This window comes from Parasteatoda tepidariorum, chromosome 10, assembly GCF_982258835.1.
Source record: "Parasteatoda tepidariorum strain Cologne lab strain chromosome 10, Ptep-v5.0, whole genome shotgun sequence".
NCBI classification, from domain to species: domain Eukaryota; kingdom Metazoa; phylum Arthropoda; class Arachnida; order Araneae; family Theridiidae; genus Parasteatoda; species Parasteatoda tepidariorum.
In genome coordinates, this window is record NC_141764.1 from 88,221,088 (window position 1) to 88,239,712 (window position 18,625).

The 18,625-nt window shown below is 28.4% G+C and overlaps 1 protein-coding gene across 6 annotated transcripts in view; it reads left to right on the forward strand.

Moving 5' to 3' along the window:
• LOC107449899 (cell adhesion molecule Dscam1) overlaps positions 1-18,625 on the forward strand; it is a 268,555-nt gene that overhangs the window by 160,104 nt on the left and 89,826 nt on the right. For all 6 annotated transcript variants that reach the window (XR_015429738.1, XM_087153305.1, XM_087153308.1 and 3 more), the window contains exon 3: positions 12,243-12,404. Coding sequence is in view for 5 of the 6 variants with exons in the window: in XM_087153305.1 (XP_087009431.1) it covers positions 12,243-12,404 (162 nt within the window). In the remaining variant the exon portion in view is untranslated. The remainder of the gene's footprint in view (positions 1-12,242; positions 12,405-18,625) is intronic.

Genomic DNA, 18,625 nt, shown 5'->3' on the forward strand with positions numbered 1-18,625 from the left:
TCATTTCCAAAGAATTCTAAAATTAAATATTTTGACAATATTTACTTTTTTTAATACTTATTTTAAGATAAACATTGGAATCTTTCAAGTGTTATTTAATCTAAACCACTTAATTCATGGTTTGCTTATTTTTTAAACTAATTTTTTCTATTATATATATTTTTTATTATTTGAATTAAAACTTTTAACGGATATAAGTTTTATAATTAAAATGGAGAAAGAAAAACTACAATTTGACTTATTCACACTGGTGAAAGTTTTATTTTTTAAGAGGAAAATTTCCATTTTGCATTTAGTAAAAGAAAGAAATTAATGCCAAAAAATTTTTTTGAATCAAAAAACCGTCACTAACAAAAGAATAACGATTCTTTTGTGATACTTCTGGAAAGAAAATACTTTTTTTCATAATATATCTGATTCTAGCCATTTTATGTCAAGAAATATTTATGCTTCAATGTAATAGCTGTAAAGGAACATTTTTACAGATGGTTCTTCTAGATGAACAAAAACTTTCAGCGCTAAGGAAAAAGTTCGTCGTAAATTACTTTTATGGCATTTTGCTTTAGAGTCAAACAACTGTGCTGGCAAATATTATAATCTTTAAACTTTTTTTTTTTTACTTGTGGTGAAAGTAGGTATTAATTTTTTCTTTAATTTACATTTTATTTAAAATTTGTTTGTCAAATTTTAATTGTAACGTTCATGAAGATACGTTAAAGTTAATTACACAACACATGATTTTGGAAATTTTATTAATTCAAATAATAGATGGATTTCTTTTAATTTAATTACTTTGTGAGTTTTAAAAAAAAAGTAGCTACTAACTTTATTTTAATTAAGAAAATTTAAAAAAAAGAACAAAACACGGCAAAGAAAGCCTTTCTTAGAAATTTACTTCTTAAATGCTTGATTATACTTGGTGTATTATGTGAACTTAAATTTAAAAAAAAATAACAACTTGCGCAATTTTATATTAAAACGCTAATTGTATCAGCTCTCTTAGTCTTACAATCAAATTGCATGTGTACTTTTGTTTTTAAAAAATACTTTTACTCTATAACTATTTGAAAGAAAATTGCCTGAAAACCTTTACGTTAAAAAAAAGCTATATAATATGTGCACTTTTATTTTTAAAAAAATTATATACACTTTTAAATGTAAAATTAAAACTGCATGTATTATTTTAATTTTTAAATCTAAACAAACAAAAATACCACTTTTTGATTTTCAAAAAAAATATAATTTTACTTAAGAAAACAAAACTGCGTGTGCACTTTTACTCTCAACATAAATCAAAAGCAAATTATCTCATACCTCAAAACTTAATAGAACAGACAAAATATTCAAATATTATTTTCATTTAAATTTAGACATATAAATGAAATTTCGAACAATGCATGTTTTTAAAAAGCAGCAATGCTCTCAATATTGTTTTAATTTGCTAATTAGCCAAACATTTATCATCTGAAAATACAGATACCAAAATTAATTCTAGGTTTTATTCACTAATTAAAAGGAGAACAGGAAGCAAATAATAGAATTGCGAATATCAAACATTTCCGCAACCCCGCAATTTAATTATTGGTTTTGTCATAACAAATCCTTAGTGTTCCTTTACACCGGAAGAAACAAATCAATTTACGAAAATGGGTTTGAAACAGCTATAATTTTATCTTATCAAGATAAGGCGGGAGAATATATGTCATGCATGGATTTTAAATTATTTTTAACTATAGTTAAATACGATTGTGTTAGTTTATTTTAGCATAACGAGTGTTTGAATCGAAATCGAAATTATTAGTTGTGTGGCTAAAATGATTATTAGTTGCTCGAAAATTGAATCATTATTTGAGCCGAACAATTCATTAGTGAATGTTATTTGGAAGTTTATATTTTTATTACTGCCATAATAAAATAGTTCCTTATATGACTATATCATATTTCAAGGCGGTTTTCTTTGAAAATTCTGATATGGAAATGATTTAGATTTCAAAATTATTTTAACTAAAATTACTGAGTGTTAGTTTAGATTTGAATAAATCTAACAAGTAAAATTGGACAACTTGTACTTGTTTAAGTAGTTAAAAGGTTTTTGATTAACTAGAACAATTTATAGGTGACACTTAAGTATGTAGTTATTTAAAATTTTATTTTTTACTTGCTATTATTCAACAATTGAGTACTTTGTTTGAAAGTATTTAACTATTCTGATATCGCCAATTTTTAATTACACAGTTTTTTTTTAATAGAAGAAAACATCAATATATACGTAAATGAATCGGAACTGTTCTGAGGCAAACAAAACTACATTCAAACGAACAAAACTATATTCAAACGCTTAAAACCATATTTATTTCTAAAATATTTTTAATAAGATTGTGTTAGTTCATTTTAGTATGACGAGCACTTAAAACGAAATCGAATTTATTGGTAATGTGGTTAAAGCGATTAGTATTTACTAGAATATTTAATAATTATTTGAGCAGAACAATGCACGAGCGAATGTTATTTAGATGCATATATTTTTATTACCCCCCTTATAAATAAGTTCCTTTTTTGTGAAGTTTTATTACAATTTTAGATTTCAAAATGGTTGCTTTAAAATTTATGCTTTAAAAATATTTGAGATTTGGATATTATTTTAAGTAAAATGATATAGTGCTAGCTTAAATGTGAATAAAGTTTTCAAGTTAAATTGGACTACATTTGTATGTAGTTAGAAATTTTTTAATTAACTGGACGAATATATAAGTTTCCCTCAAGTATGTAGTTATTTGAAATTGAATTTTTTACTTGCTAATATGCAGCAAATTAGTACTTTGTTTATAAGTATTTAACAATTCTCGGATCGTCAATCTTTAATTAAATTTTTTTTTGTAACGAAGAAGACATCACGTAAATCAATCGAAATTTTTCTGAAACGAAGCAAAACTATATTCAAACAAATAAAACCATATTCATTTTTAAAATATTCTAATACGATTGTGTTAGTTTATTTTAGTATAACGAATGCTTGAAATGATTTCGAATTTATTGGTAATGCGGTTAAAAGGATTCTTATTTGCTGCAATATTTAATCATTATTTGAGCAGAACGATACACAAGTGAATGCTATTTGGATGCATATAGTTTTATTACTACCATTATAAATAAGTTCCTTTTTAGTGAAGTTTTATGACTCTATTATATTTCAAAATGTTTGCTTAAAAATTTATGGTTTAAAAATATTTGACAATTGGATATTAAAGTAAAATGATGTAGTACTAGTTTAAATTTGAATAAATGTTTCAAGCTTAATCGGATTACTTGTTTTGCTAGTTAAAAGAGTTTTAATTAACTAGAACAATTTATCGATTTCCCTCAAGTATGTAGGTATTTAAAATTTTATTTTTTACTTTGCTAATATGCAACAATTTAGTACTTTATTTGAAAGTATTTAACTACTCTGGGATCGTCAATCTTTAATTAAGCTATTTTTTATGTGGATGGAAGAAAACATCAATGTATACGTAAATCAATCGAAACTGTTCTGAAGCGAAACAAAACTATATTCAAACGAATAAAATCATATTCATGTCAAAAATATTTTTACTAAAATTGTATTAGTTTATTTTAGTATAACTAGTACTTGAAACTAAATCGAATTTATTGGTAATATGGTTAAAATGATTATTTGTTTACTTGAATATTTAACTGTTTTTTGAATTTTACTATACATAAGTCAATGCTATTTAGATGTTCATATTTTTATTACTATCTTTATATATTACTTCCCTATTTGTGAAGTTTTACGACTATGTTATTTTTCAAAGATGTTACCTTAAAAATTATGATTTTAAAATATTTGAGATTTCGAAATCATTTTAACTAATCTTACATGGTATTAGTTTGAATTTGAATAAATGTTACAAGTTAAATTGGATGACTTGCTTAATGTGCTTAAAAGATTTTTGCTTAACAAGAATAATTTATGGAGTTTACTCAAGTATAAAGTTACTTAAAATCTATATCTTTTTTACTTGCTAGAATGCGACTATTTTAAACTGCTTACTAACTTTCCTGTAGTACATTTAAGATGAAGCCATTACCCTATATTTCATTTATTTATTAAGCATGAGTTCATTAATAATTTTAATTAATAAAACAATAAAATTAACTGATTATACTAAGCAGCAGTTTAACTTTAAAAATTTGTGGAAATTGTGTAAAATTTTAACAAGTTTTATAAAAAAAACTGTTTTTATCATAAAAGAAAGTTGCCAAAATCGTAACATACTTGATTTCATAAGACGCAATTCATCAGAATGCTTTAACTGATAAATTAGGAAACTTTTGTTAACTGGGAGTTTCATGAAGAAGAAACAAATTGCTTCTGTTAAGTTTTTAGTCAATTGATTGATTTTAAAAGTTTTCAATTTAGTTTCTGAACATCTTCTGTAAGGATATAACAGCACTAAAATATTATACATAGTAATAAAATAATAGCATAATTGCTAAGCAACTTATTCTGTTATGTTCGACTTGAGTCTTTGTTAGCTGGTTATTGTTGGAGGATTGGAATGACACTTTACTTAACACGTTACGCAGTTGCCTAAATCGTACTTTACGTGCATCCCTAAATCATACCGGTGTGGTTTAGGCCTATAAACTTCAGTCAATGAACAAGTCGAAACTTAAGCCATTTTAACTGTGCAAAAGTGTCATAATGTACCTGAAAATGATTGTTGGATTTATTTATTAATCTAATACCATATTTATCATCACTGAAGCTTATAATAAAACTGCAGCAATTGAGTACTTGGTTGAAAAGGATTTAATTATGGTGCGTCAACATTTAATTAAACTTGGACAACCGAAAACATCAATGGACAACAAAAAAAGATATACAAAAGAAGCAGATGGACAGCAGAAGTTTTCTTCTTTTTTTAACAGTAGCAAGTGTTGTAAAGTCCTTTTACACCATGTAAAGTCCTTTTTCACCATGTTCAGTTTATACCATGAAAGGTCATTTTACAACATTCTTAAGCAGTTCTAATCCTGATGATGTGCTCTAATTTCCCCAGAAATGTGTCTCATCTTTTACGCAAACGCGCATTATGTATAACGTTTTCAAACTTTACATTTCGACGAAAAAATAGACTTAAAGTGTCATTCAAAAATTTATGGCTTTTGGAGCAAAACTGATTACAGATTTGAAACCTCCACACCCAAATTAGAAAACATCAAGTATTTGCATAAATGTCACAAAAACTACGTTCTCTAGTGTTTTTCATCTTATAATGTTTTTACTTACATACATATTAGCTAAATTACATATTCTCTAAAATATTAAACCATCAGCTTATTTCTCGTTCTCAACGCGAAGTGCCACAAGTTAAGATAAAAAAAAGAATATACTAAACTATGAAACTTTGTATCTCAAAACGAACACAGACGGAGTTGGATCGCTATTAAAATTAATGCTTCCTGTAAGCTCCGTTTTCTTTTATTGATTACAGATTCGGTTATTCAATATGTAACAAGATGTCAGCGGCTATAACAATTGGAATAACAAATTTACTGTTACACAGAACATGGTAAACAACTGTGATGGACAATTCTTCGATTTTCTGACTTACATTTTAATGATATCTGGAACAATATCATTATACTATATTCTACAACTAATCTTATCTATCAAATATGAATGGGTGGGGTGATAATCGCTCGCGCGTGAAATCATAACCCGATTATGATCCTTTTCTCCAACGAGCCATGAAAACGATAACAAGAGAACGTTCTTGTCCACCCTGAAATCAATGTTCCTAACAATCAAACTTTTCTTGTTCGTAATGTCTCATTCTTTGCTGCAGAAGAAACAATCAAGGAGTTCATTCCATTCTGATTGGCTCTAAAAAAAATTACAAAATTATGTGGTTAGAAGAATTTTAGGGAAAATGATGTTGGGGTTGAAATTAAGAAACGAAGAATTAGCTGGAAGATTGTACAAATTGCTTCATGGGAGAAATTTAAATTATACGAAGTATCAGAGAAAAAGATTTTGATTAGTAGTACCTGAGTTAATTTCTGTAGAGCACGTGATATATGGATTGTCACGTTAACTTAAAACTAAATAAAGGAGACACAGAAATAGTCTAATTTTGTAGGCGTGTCTAAATTTAACTTATACATTGCCATAGCATATTTATATGATTATAGCTACTATTATTAAGGCGACCCGATTTCTAAACCGTAATTTAAGAGAAAATCTGTGTAGCATCCTCAAAGCATTTCATGAGTCATATATTTATGAAAAATATCAATTTATATGTGCAACAAAACTCTCGTTTTTTTAACAATTAACTGCTGATATCAGATACAAACCCATCTTCATCAAAACTGATATTATTACTAAGCAGTTTTGATTTATCATATAACTTTTTGCATTTGTTTAACACTTGTAAAATGATGTGGTTCGTGATTATTAATTAAATTTTTGATGAAATTATTTTCAATTTAGTATGAGGTTCCTATAAGTTAGTTTAAGTATGGTACTTTTGTGCTTTTTCATCAAATTCTCTTGAAGCGAATTTTTTTGTATTCTCTTGATTTAAGACAGAATTTTTCTTGTTTAATAAATCTAGCACATCTTTAATTTTATTTTTAATGTAGATAAGAAACGATGAGATGTTTGTGGACAATTCGAGTACATTTGAGGGTATATATTAAGACTTGAGGAGATTTTCTGTCCTCAAAGAGATTGAAATGTTTTCGAATTTTAAGGAAAACTATTGAAATTAGGGTACTGTACTAAAGATTTCAGAACGTCTGGTTTCTTTAACTATCAGTTGAGTTGCAAAAAACAAAATATTATAAACAACAAAATGTTATAAACAACATTTCATTATCAGAAGAAACAATGTGGGGAAAGTTTCCTTATTTACTAAGAGTGGTTTAAGCTCGTGCGTTCTTATAAGGTTTGTCGACTGAAATAAAGCCTACTATATTTTGTAGCAATGAGGACGAAGTATATACATTTTTCACTGTATCAGTGTATAAATATGCAAAATCAATGCATAAATATGTAAAATATTAGCATTTTGGAGATCCCTCCCTCGAACCTTTAAGATTGAGTCCTAGAACGTGAGGATCCAATCATTAGCTTAGAAGTTATTCTGAGTGGTCTGTTTTTTATATTACACACTGCACACCTAAACTTTATTACATTTTATCAAACTTATAGTTGGATTAGAAGGTATTCAAAACAAATAATATTAAAAAAACATATCAGAAGAAAGCAATTACATAAAATCTTTGTACAAATACAAATTCCGGACATCTTTTGAAAAAAGAACAGACAGTGCCAATTAGTATGATCAGGAATATTTGTGAACTAAATATATGCGGTACAAATGACCATCTGATTAATTAAAATTGAAGCGAAAATGAAGCCCATAATATTTACGATAACCTTATAAGACTTGTGTCACTTTTTATTTCTTTTTAGATTTTTCCAAATTGTGGCCACTCTGTATTTACGAGAAGTAACCAGTTTTCTTCCTGCATTCGGGTAAGAAAAAAATCAATGATGTGGGAAAAGGGGGGCCCTACGGATATAATGTAACTTCTGATAATGTCAGAAATATTTACAATACTTATGACTTTGATATAATATAATATAATATATGATAAATATTTGATATAACATACTATTTTCTAATTCCTGGAGGACAGCAATATCAATTTCCTTTCTGGTATTTATGATTGCGATCTCCAGTTTTGCCAAAGGCCAAAACTGCTTGCAACGGGCATGTAGACCTCTAGCGAAGATACCTTTATCCCTTTTCTTAGACTTTGAGATCAGAAAAACACGACGATGTATATTCCTTTTCACCTTTGACCATCGAAAGCATAGTAATATGCATTATTCATCCCACAACTATGTATTCTGGAAGACAAGCGACTGTAATTATATCCCTAAGATTACATGGAAGTAAGCTAATTGGCTCAGTCATGGAATTAACTACTTTTGTTAATTAGAGTGCTAACGCGGTTTTACCAGACAACATTTGCACTTGTGGTTTATAGATAAATCTGTTACATATTGCTTGTTTATAGCGATACAGTACAAATGAACTAGCGATACTGTAAATGATATAGCGATACAGTACAAATGAAATGTACAGAACAGCCGTAAAATTGATGTTTGGTAATACGTTTTTTGTGCGTGTAATTAATATCAAATACAAAGCATATGTTATTGCAAATCAGGTTTCTTATTGAAGTTTTAAAAATTTAAGTTCATGTTTTGTAATTAATGTTTATCGTTATAGTGTGTAATTGATACATGTGTTTATCATTTAAAGTATGATAGCAGTAAATCAATTGTGGCATCAATGAAGTTATTTATATTTTTAATTTGAAAAAAGAAATGAGATACTGAATTTTTTTTCCAGCATTTACTCTCTTTGAGCCAACATTGTTTTCAATATAACAGAAATAATTAAAAAGTTTTGTGATTTTCATATATACATGTTGTGCCTGACTGTAAAATATAAGCTACTTCGAAACTTCAATCAAAATCATGCTAATGTTGCATGAAAAATTAAAAATAGTTAAATCGCAAATATAAAAAAATATACTTATATAAAATAAATTTCATAAAAAAACCTTAAGAGTTTTGTTTATTTAAAAACTCTGTAACTAATTTTCCAGTTTAAAATTCTTTAAAAAACTATGTTCATGCAGTTTTAATTTAAATTTAGTGAAATATAATATTATTATGCAATTAAATTTAGTCAAAGTGAATAGAAAAAAGTGAATTAAAGCAAGCATATGATCAACACTGTTTTAAAACCTTTAAATAAACTGTATTTGTATCTGTGGGTTCTACTTAGTTAACAAAATTTTGTATATAATCCCTAAAATTAAAAAAATGGACCACCCTGAATAACTTTTGATCTAATCATCGGATCTCCACTATCTAGGATTCAATTTTGCAGATTCGCAATTATGTTAATTAACCGCAATTATGTTAATTAAATAGTGCAAACGACAGTTTAAGTTACGAAATCAGGCACAAAAATTATTAAATTATAATTTAATATTATACTAAATTATAATTAAAAAATTAATAAAAAATAAATTATAATTTTTTTGCGATTGATTCTGATTTCTGACCCTCAAATTATAGGGAGTAGCAGCAATCTGGAATTTATAATTCCAATAGTTAAGTCAGGAGAGCGGTTCGAAGTTCGGACTTTTTAATGTTCATTTGTATTTTTGCGAATCTCGTCAGATATAAAAAAACTTTTTAAGCGAATGAAAAAACTTTGCATTCAATTATAAAATTGATTTATCCAAGGATAATACCACTGAAATCGAATTTTGAAAAAGTCGTGTTTTAAAAATTCGATTTATCAGGAAATATAATAAATGCTTATTAATGTTATATTTTTCATTGAATTACCTTTGGAAAAATAAATTTTATAATTGTGTGCAAAAAATTTTCTCTCCACTTAAAATGTTTTCGAGATACAGTGAGATACGCAAAAAAGTAAAATTAGCATTAAAAGATCCAAACTTCGGATTGCTCTCATGACTAAACTATGTTATTTGTACCGTATTTCCCAGATTGAGGCTGCCCCCTATATTTTGGAGGTAAGAAATTCGAAAGAAAGTATGTTTATTCATAGGAAGTAGGTTTTTTGGGTCTGATATTGTAACTTAAAATATCGTTTTTGAGATCCCTCCCTCGAGCCTTTAGATTGAGTCCTAGAACGTGAAGATCCAATTAGTAGCTTAGAAGTTATTCTCGGTGGTCTGTTTCTTATATTGCATACTGCACACATAAACTTCATTACATTTGATCAAACTTATAGCTGGATTAGAAGGTATTCAAAACAAATAATTTCTTAGTGCTGAAAAACATAACAGAAGAACGCAAAATTTTATCACACTTATAAATATTTTATAAATATTTTAATATTTAAACAAAGGCGCCTGTAAACAATTAGAGTAAAAATGTTTTTAAACTAAATATGCAACTTCTTACCAAAGCACATGATAAATCAGTATCAGAAAAGGAAAAAAAAGTGTTCCAAACAACAATAGGAGTTCAAGATTTCAATCCAATCAATTGAAAGAACTTTCTTTAAAAAATATACTGCGAATAGAAAAGATAAACAAGAAACAAATCACGACGAAGCATGAAACCCAAAATGACACTCTAAGGAAAAAGAAAGAAGCAACAAAACAATGAAAGTTCAAAAAACAATAAACTTGGCGAAGAAGAGCAACAAAACCATCACCAAAAGCGTAAGGAATTGAAGCTATTAACTTAATACAAGACCTCCTTCTGAATTCCACTTCAAAGCTGGCTTTTGTCAGGTGGGAACGTTTCATTATCCGAAAATGACGTTGAAGAAATTTTGTTCTTTTCGTTTTCTTATTTTTATTTTTGATTCATCCTCCATCCCATCAGGGCTTTAGAATAATTTGTGCGAAGGGTAAGGTGGAGTTGTAATGGTGTGGGGAGGATGCAAGGGCTTGGTGATGTCACTGCAAGCTATATATCATGACGAGAGTGTCTTTTTAAATGAGCATCAGCTTTTAAAGTATGCTTTGTGGAGTACTTCAATTGTAGTATTCTAATACTTTGTCTTTTGTGAAATGTTATTATTGAAAAATTGTTCATCATAATACAAAAACTCTTTTGTGACGAAAATTGCGTTTTTCGTTTTATTGAACATCTGTGATGAATGCAATTTTCACCTAAATTGTGTTTAAAAGAACTGCCTATTATCTATTTTATGAGTTGAATAGCTGAGGTTGAGCAAAATTTGTATTCAAGAAAGATTTCACTAAATAAAAAAAATAAAAATATTTTCCCTTGGAGTATTCTTTTTATTTTGAATGAAATGGCAATAGTCAGCTAATTTCAATTACTGATTATTTTAATTTCAATAAATTTATATAAAAGGGAAATTATTGAAATTCCATTTTATTTCAATAAATTTCTATTATTTTAATTTCAATAAATTTCTATAAATTCAATTACTAAGAGCACTATTTTTCAATTAATAGTTATTCTCAATGAATTGCTTAAAAAAAATTTAATTTTTGATGATGAATTTTTAAATTTTATTGTGAGTTATTAATTTTCATACAATCTTTAAAATTAAATCTAGTATGCTTACTGGATACGAATTCTGTGTAATTTTGTTTATTCTATTGTGTGTTTTCTTATGACACAACACTTGTTTACTTCACATAGATGATTTGTAAAGCATTTCATTTGTACACAGAAATAGAACGATTCGAGAAAAAAAACCAGAGAAAAAAAATAACACAGCATCATGGTTATCAGTATGTTTCGTTCTTAATCATAATGTCTCTCAAATTTTCCATACATGGTAAATTTGAACAGAATTATATTTGTACACGCTGCTGAAAGTTCCAGATCAAATTACTGTAAAAAGTACCAGTTGTAAGGTTGCCAGTACGTTTTACCGTAAAATCCATTTTTTCGGAACATGTGACGGAACTAAATATCTGATATACTGTAATATTCTTGCAGTAACAATTATAGTAAAAATCACTAAATAACTCTAATTAAATAAATATTAGTGTAAGAATTACGGTACAATATTTTAAAGAAACATGTATTTTACGGATGATGCTGGTGTTTAATACCGTAATTTGATTAGGAATCTTTTATAGTGCGCAGGGAAGATTTGAAGAACATTGTAATTGTCTAGCAGATTTGTACAATACAGTAGCGGCAAGTAGGCTAGGTTAAACGCTAATAATGTTGCTCGTTAACTATTTAATTACTTTTTAAAGCTAAGTTAAACGCTTATAATGTTGCTCGTTAACTATTTAATTACTTTTTAAAGTTAAGTTAAACGCTTATAATGTTGCTCGTTAACCATTTGATTACTTTTTAAAGTTAAGTTAAACGCGTATAATGTTGCTCGTTAGCTATTTAATTACTTTTTAAAGTTAATAGTATGTAATTAAGATGTACAAGCGGATTTCAAAACGTATCATTCGGATGCGTGCAGGATTAATCGCAAAACAAGAATGATCTTTAATGATGTTTAAAATAACTTTTAATTGGTTATTTTTTTCCGAAATATTTTTCACATTATTTCTATTTTTTAGGGATGTTTGTCAAACTGTTTAAATTACGTATGATTATGTAAAAACATTGCATTAATTGATTATTACATTAAATTCATGATTTATAATTTTTCTTGTAGTTGTTCGCCAAGGATACCAAGTGCAAGTTTACGATGAGTTCGTTATTCGAGGCAACACGGCTGTACTCCGCTGTCAAGTGCCAAGCATTGTTAGGGATTACGTCATAGTGACTAAATGGGAGCGAGAAGATGGTGTGACGATTGTATCAAACGTGGCAAACGGTAATTTCCATTTTGCATTTTTTTAAATTATAAACTATGTAAATCTTAAAATATTACATCGATTACATTTTTAAAAATATTTTAGTTAAAAATGGATCTAAACAAAGGGAGGGAAAAAAATCATGGAAAATTACCACACTCTATTGTAATGACATTTCTGATAAAATAGATCTTAATTATGTTATTCAAAACCAAAATATATGGTATTTAAACCATTCTCTTGGTAATTTTTCCGTTCCTCAGTAATGATTAATCCGAATCATCTTATAATCACACATTAAGAAAAAAAATACAGAATTGAAAAGTAAATTTGACCGAATATATGGTTTTTATGCCATAAAGTTACCTTCTTCTTCTTCTTGGACACTACAGCCTATGACAGGCCAAGGCCGTCCCAATAAGTTTTTGCCATCTTGATCTATACTATAAGTTACCACATTTGCTAAATTATATCACATGTTATTAAATATCTTTTTATTGACATTTTGACCAAAATTATTACCAAAGTACTTTGATAAAAATAACAGAGCGTTTTGGTGCTCCCTTAGATCTAGAAACACGATAAATGTTTATCATATTTGGTACTTTGGGAAATACCTTTTTTTATCAGTGCAGAATAAATAAATAAATTATTCTATATCTTTATTTTCTTTTATTGTGATAATAAGTTTTGATAATTATTATTAACAAACATCTACAATAAAGCGTGTATGCAAAACAAACATAGGCATGATAATGTATAAGCTTGGAAAGATTAGATATTCTATGATTTCATCATATCGATTAAATATGATTTAAAAAAGGAAGGAGAATAAATTTTAGAGCACCTAGTTTATAAGAAATACAACCTCTTATATGATAAATGAAAATTACGTACGCATTTCACAACATTTTTGCTTCTTCTGTCTAACAATTTATGCAGTTGTACTGGGATCATTTTAAAAAGTACAAACTTCCAAAGTCGCCATGGAAGCTTACGTCATTTGGATTTATTATTTCGGAGTGAAGTCCCATTAGAATTCGAAGAAACACAATTCAATAGGAATTCGAGTAGCCTCTGAGGTATATATTATTGTAAGAAAGACTTAATTATACTTTACAACAATGCTTAACAGTTAAACTTTACAACAACAGTATCAGTATATATATATATATATCACTCCCCTGAAAAGAAGGAATAGTTTTTTCTAGAAGACAATATTATTCGATCAAATGTATTGGCAAATAGCCATCACTTTTTCAAAAAATATTTTAAAATACAGAAAAATTACAGTAGTAAAGTTTTAAAGTGTAATGCATATTTACATATCATTGAAATTCTGGAGTAATATAATGACAAGCCAGCTTTTAGGATAATTCAGAAGACCTTTTATGATGGAAAAAAAGTAATTTTCTTATGAGTGATAAGCTGTTCCTGTGCAGTCATCTAGCGAAAATGGAAAATTCAAAATTTGTAAAGTTCTATATTCTGAAAACGATACTAAACTGATACTTTTAAATACAATTAACTATTATTACGTAAAAATAATTTATTAAAATATAATTATAAAACTTTATTAAAATATAGTACACTATAACTTCTTAAAAATTTTACGGATAGTACGTAAAATTGAACGTATTTGTTTTTACAGTTAACCAGCCAATTGTTCGAGAAAATGAGAAGTCTAGAATCAATTTAATGATAAGCCACACTTTTACCAGATAAGACAGTTTGACATCAAATCTTTCTTTTGTTTTAGTATTGTTTTCAGAATATGGAACTTTAAAAATTTTTTTAATTTTCTACATTCGCAAGATGACTGTACTATACACAAGAACATGTTATTACTTACAAGAAAATCACTTTTTTCCCCATTATAAATGGTCTTCTGAACTATTTTAAAATCTGATTTAGCATTATATTACCCCAGAATTTCAATGATATGCTAAATATGAGCCTAAAAAATGCATTACAATTTAATACTTTACTGCAATAATGGGGCCGAGATAGCTTGGTTGGTAGGGTACTGGACCTATGTCAAGTGGTCATGGGTTCGATCCCTGCCGGCCGAAGATTCCCCGTGTAGTAAATGGTGACTGATGCACGTTAAATATGTCCAGTCTCAAAGTCCTCCATGTTCCCATAACAAATCAATACCCCTGGGGATACTGAATTGGAGATTGATCGTTCTCTGATTCAGGTCAAAATTACGATCTGTGGATGAATGAATGGATGTATGCATGGGTCCACCCTATAAACAGGAGTGACGTATGTCGTTCCAGATGTCGAATTCTTGGTCATAGATGGCGCCACTGGAAAACAAGAATAATCGCATCCCCTCAGCCTAAGCGGGCATACGTTAACAACAACAACTGCAATAATGACTTTTCATTCTTGAACAATAGGCTGGTTAGCTGTAAAAAAATTGCGTTTAATTTTATTTATTATCCGTTAAATTTTTAGGAAGGTGAAGTGTACTTTATTTTAATAAAGTTTTATAATCATATTTCAATAAATTATTTTTTATGTAATACAGTTGATTGTATTTATTACCATCACGTGAAATACTTATAAATATCTGAGAGAAATGCAGTTTGTTGCGAAAACAAGATGACTAGTAAAAAAACCTACATAATTGAAACGAAACTTGTTATGGTGATGAAAGTAATGAAAGCATCAGTCATGAACGGATAAACAGTAATATCACGTACATTTCACCAGCACTTAATATAAGAAGTGATTTACTTATCATCCTTATCCTCCTCTTTAGTTTTCCTAAGAGCTTCTCCTCAGGGAGTCAGATTTTTTTTATTACAGCAACAAAATATTCGAAATAATATGCCACGTAATATTTTTTGGACTCTGAATTCTCGCGTGGGTCATTTTCAGATAACATTCAACGATGAATCTTGACCTCAGGGAAATGGACTCACGGGAAAACATTTCACCCATCTTCTTTTGATATACATTTGGCTTATAGATAAACTGAAAATCACAGAAAAGAGTTGAAGGAGTTTATATGAGGTTCTGATGTATCACTTCTGCGTATATTATTATGATGATTTCAGAAGGGCTTGACATTTATTCTGTAGATAAATGACTCGTAATACTTTTTATACAATATAATGCGCCATGTATTATATTTTCTCACTATAATTGCTTTTGTTTGTTATCGAAAGAAAATTTTGAATTTAAAATCTATAAAAGCTTTAATTTTTATAGGCTACTAAGTGTAAACCGAAAATTGTTAATTCCTGAAAACGTATGCTTCGAAACGATTTTATTTCCAAACTTAAGTCTAATATTCCCGCAGCATCCCGCTGTGGACTCGACATAGTAATCAGTATTGTGATCAGTATTGTGACATAGTAATCAGTATTGCGCACAGGCCGCTTTACTTCCCAGATATGCTGGAATCCATCACTCTAAATCTGAGTGGGCTTCAAATAGAAACTGCCGTTCCCACGAAGCGATCGCGTCTGAGCCGTGATGGCGCAGGGGATGAGGCGAACCGGGTTCGAATCCCAGTCGATACGAATTCCGCATCCGGCTTACACCGACCACAGTGCTGAAGTGAAAGATCCTCAGTGGTAGACGGATCATGGGATAGAGTCTCCTTGGCACCAGGCTAACCGTGGGAGATTCTCGTGGTCTTCCTCTTCATGTAACGCAAATGCGGGATAGTTCCATCAGAAAGTCCGCCACGAAGGCAAAATTTCTCACAATACTTGATTCCGGAGTTCCCTTATCTTCTGGATTGGGTTCAAAATTACAAGGTTACCGAGTTGAACATTGGAAGACGTAAATCCAGAAATTGGGTCGGCTGTTTAACGAAGGTTACATAAAAAAAAAGCTATCTCGGCTAGATGGATGTCAAAAATTTGTAAAATTGCTTACTTTTTTTGCGTGACTGCTTACTCTAAAATGCTCTGAGAGAATATTTCTTTTCATTGATGAAATTACTGTCTTTACTTACCTAAGAATAAAATTACGATCAAAATCAGCAGGGCTAGTGCAACGTAGCTAATAAAACTAGGAACTTATCAAAAAAAAAGAGTTGATATTCAGTCACAGTAGTAGGTGAACCAGGAAAAAAACTGTGCCACAAAAGAATGCACAAACGCCTTCAACAAACTATGCACAAGCATCCTTCAGTTCAAATGGTTAAAACGAATAGTTTAAATTGATGTTGCAATTGTTAGAACGGAACTTACAGTACAATAACTCACTTAATTTTATGACAAAATGGTAGTCACAATGGGGGGGGGGGGAAGTCATGGTCAGAACTAACAACTAATAGTTTACCTTCTTCTGGTTCTATGGGGATACCAAAAAGCTCGGCTATTTTTATTGAAATGCTTTGGTAATGATTTTGGTAAAACTAACTATCAAATAGTGTTTCATAATGTATGATAAAATTTGATAAATGGGTGATAAATTTTGGTTATTAAGTTTGGTAATTCGCTAAAGATCAACTGAAGCTCTTGTGATCATGGTATTTCAGAAAAAAATGAGTGTTTAAATTTAGTGTAGGTAATTCAAACCAAATATAAGTTTAGGTAATTCAAACCAAATATAAGTGACAAGTTATATTTTTCAAAAAATAATTAGCTATAAATTTAATTCCAATGTAACTGGGAAGCTTTTGTGTCTTTCAGGTGGAGTCAATTAAGAGAAAACTTGAGAAAAAAAGGAGGGAAACCTTAGACTTACATTAGTTCTAGATAATTAAAGTTATAAACAGTATTATTGGAGTTTAAAATTAAACACAGAAAACTTTAATTTGTCAAATTCCTCTCCCAACCCTTCGTAATTGTGACAACTAAGTTTTCACAAATATAAAATATTTCTCCGAACCGAATCCTAGAAACAGAAATAAATGGGATTCGGTGAATGTTTTCGAGACATATATTCTAGAGTTATACCGAGTCATGCGGTGACCATTCATCCTTTCAAAGGAACTGAATCTAAACAAGTGAGGCAGATATGCGCCAAGCTGCGTTTACATTTCTCACACTGTTTCCGTCTTGTTTCTGTTGATGACTCTTTTTCCCCGGTTCAGAATTCACTAAAGATAAATGGTGAGTGTTTAAAAATTTCAGTCATTAGGAAAGTGAGTTAAAAATTTAATTTTGCTGAATAAATTGAAAAATATTCCTAGTGAAATAAATAGTCAAAATGAATTGTTTGGATGGGCTATAGTTTAAATCGGTTGGAATATTTGATGAAATAGAAATCACACTGTTATGTTAAAAATATATATTTTAAAGTTGATTTCAGTTGAAATTTACTATATTAAAGAGAAAGATTTGACAATTTTGATTTATATAATAGGCATAGATTTTCTAACAAATTAAAATGAGATAGTTGAATTTTGATAAATTTAATGAATGATTAGAAAAGAAAAATTGAAGATTTATTTTTTTAGCTAAGTTATTAACTTTATAATTAATTTAAAGAAATATTTTATAATTTTCGCTTAAAATGAAATATTTTATAAAACTTGAAGCATGCATTAAAAAGTATAGCTTGCTGAATTGATTTGAGTTGTAAATTATTATATAAAAATTGAAGAAAATATTTTTAAATAATAATTTCTGTAAAAATAATATTTTCTGAAAACATTTTTAAAAATGTAAAAATAAGTTTATTTTTAAAATAAATTAATAAATTGACTTTAAAATAAATTTTTAAAATAAGATTCGTTAAATATATAAAACTAATTTATATTTCTTCTACTTCACAAGCAAAAAGAAACCCTTCTAGGCCTCAGATGCCCCAACCATATGCTCTTCACAGAAATTTTTTAATAACAACGTCATCTACCCAATTTTTATCTTTCTGATTTTATAAACCTTTTTGCATGTAACTTAACCATTTAGTTGATGTTAGATTTAATTGATGATTAGAAAAAGATCCTTTAAAACAATCTTTGAAATATTTGGAATAGACACAATTAAAGGAGATTGAATATTTGAAAACATTAAAAACACACTTTTGTAAAAAATAGTGTTTACTAAATTGATTTGAGCTAAAATCTCCGTTATAAAAGAGTAGTTCCATGAAAATTTTATATCATGTAAACAATCATAGATTTTTTTTCAAATAATTTAAACGTTATTGAATAATTTTAAGTCTATTTCAGGGTATTAATAATTACAGATAATGCTAAACTTTTTTAAACATATTAATTGATTTAAAACTGAATCTTTAATGATTTTTCACCATTTCGATTACTATT